Source organism: Charadrius vociferus, unplaced genomic scaffold (assembly GCF_000708025.1).
Source record: "Charadrius vociferus isolate BGI_N301 unplaced genomic scaffold, ASM70802v2 scaffold527, whole genome shotgun sequence".
Taxonomy (NCBI): domain Eukaryota; kingdom Metazoa; phylum Chordata; class Aves; order Charadriiformes; family Charadriidae; genus Charadrius; species Charadrius vociferus.
Window position 1 is genome coordinate 368519 of NW_009649428.1, and position 1296 is coordinate 369814.

The 1296-nt window shown below is 48.8% G+C and overlaps 1 protein-coding gene across 1 annotated transcript in view; it reads left to right on the top strand.

Annotated features, from left to right (window-relative positions):
* Positions 1–628: 628 nt before the first annotated feature.
* LOC104290418 overlaps positions 629–1296 on the top strand; it is a 27875-nt gene continuing 27207 nt past the window's right edge. The window contains 1 exon segment of the mRNA XM_009889510.1: positions 629–1290. Coding sequence (XP_009887812.1) covers positions 629–1290 — 662 coding nt within the window.

Here is a 1296-nt window from a genome sequence, read left to right on the forward strand (position 1 = left end):
AGTGAGACCAAGATGAATTGGGGAGGAGTATGGGAAAATAGAAGGAATAGGGGATAAAGGGGGCAGTGGAGAGTAAACAGATCACTGATTAGTATGCAACTACATGAGTTGCAAGGAAAAACAACCATGACTAGGGACTCTTCAAGCAGAATGGCTGCTCCAGTTTCCAGTTGGCAGTTCCTCACACAAGGCAGAAGGGTTTCTGAACCTCTTGGATGAACCTCAGTTTGCTTTCACTTGGAAGGGCATCCAATACACCTGGAATCGATTGCCCCAGGGGTGGAAACACAGCCCCACCATTTGCCATGGACTGATCCAGACCACACTGGAACAGGGTGAAGCTCCGGAACATCTGCAGTATATCGACGACATCATTGTATGGGGTGACACAGCAGAAGAAGTTTTTGAGAAAGGCAATAAAATTGTTCAAATCCTTCTGAAAGCTGGCTTTGCCATAAAACGAAGTAAGGTCAAGGGACCTGCACAGGAGATCCAATTTTTAGGAATAAAATGGCAAGATGGACGGCGTCAGATCCCAATGGATGTGATCAACAAAATAGCAGCTATGTCTCCACCAACCAGTAAAAAGGAAACACAAGCTTTCTTAGGTGTTGTGGGTTTTTGGAGGATGCACATTCCAAATTACAGTCTGATTGTGAGCCCTCTATATCAAGTCACCCGGAAAAAGAATGATTTTAAGTGGGGTCCTGAGCAACGACAAGCTTTTGAACAAATTAAGCAGGAAATAGTTCATGCAGTAGCCCTGGGGCCAGTCCGGGCAGGACAAGATGTTAAAAATGTACTCTACACTGCAGCCGGGGAGAATGGCCCTACCTGGAGCCTCTGGCAGAAAGCACCAGGGGAAACTCGAGGTCGACCCCTGGGGTTCTGGAGTCGGGGATACAGAGGATCCGAAGCCCGCTATACCCCAACTGAAAAGGAGATACTGGCAGCATACGAGGGTGTCCGAGCTGCTTCGGAAGTGGTTGGTACAGAAGCACAGCTCCTCTTGGCACCTCAACTGCCCGTGCTGGGCTGGATGTTCAAAGAAAGGGTCCCTGCCACACATCATGCAACTGATGCTACGTGGAGTAAGTGGATTGCACTGATCACACAGCGAACTCGAATGGGAAATCCCAGTCGCCCAGGAATATTGGAAGTGATCATGGACTGGCCAGAGGGCAAAGATTTCAGAATATCACCGGAGGAGGAGGTGACGCGTGCAGAAGAGGCCCCACCGTATAATGAACTGCCAGAAAATGAGAAGATATATGCCCTGTTCACTGATGGGTCCTG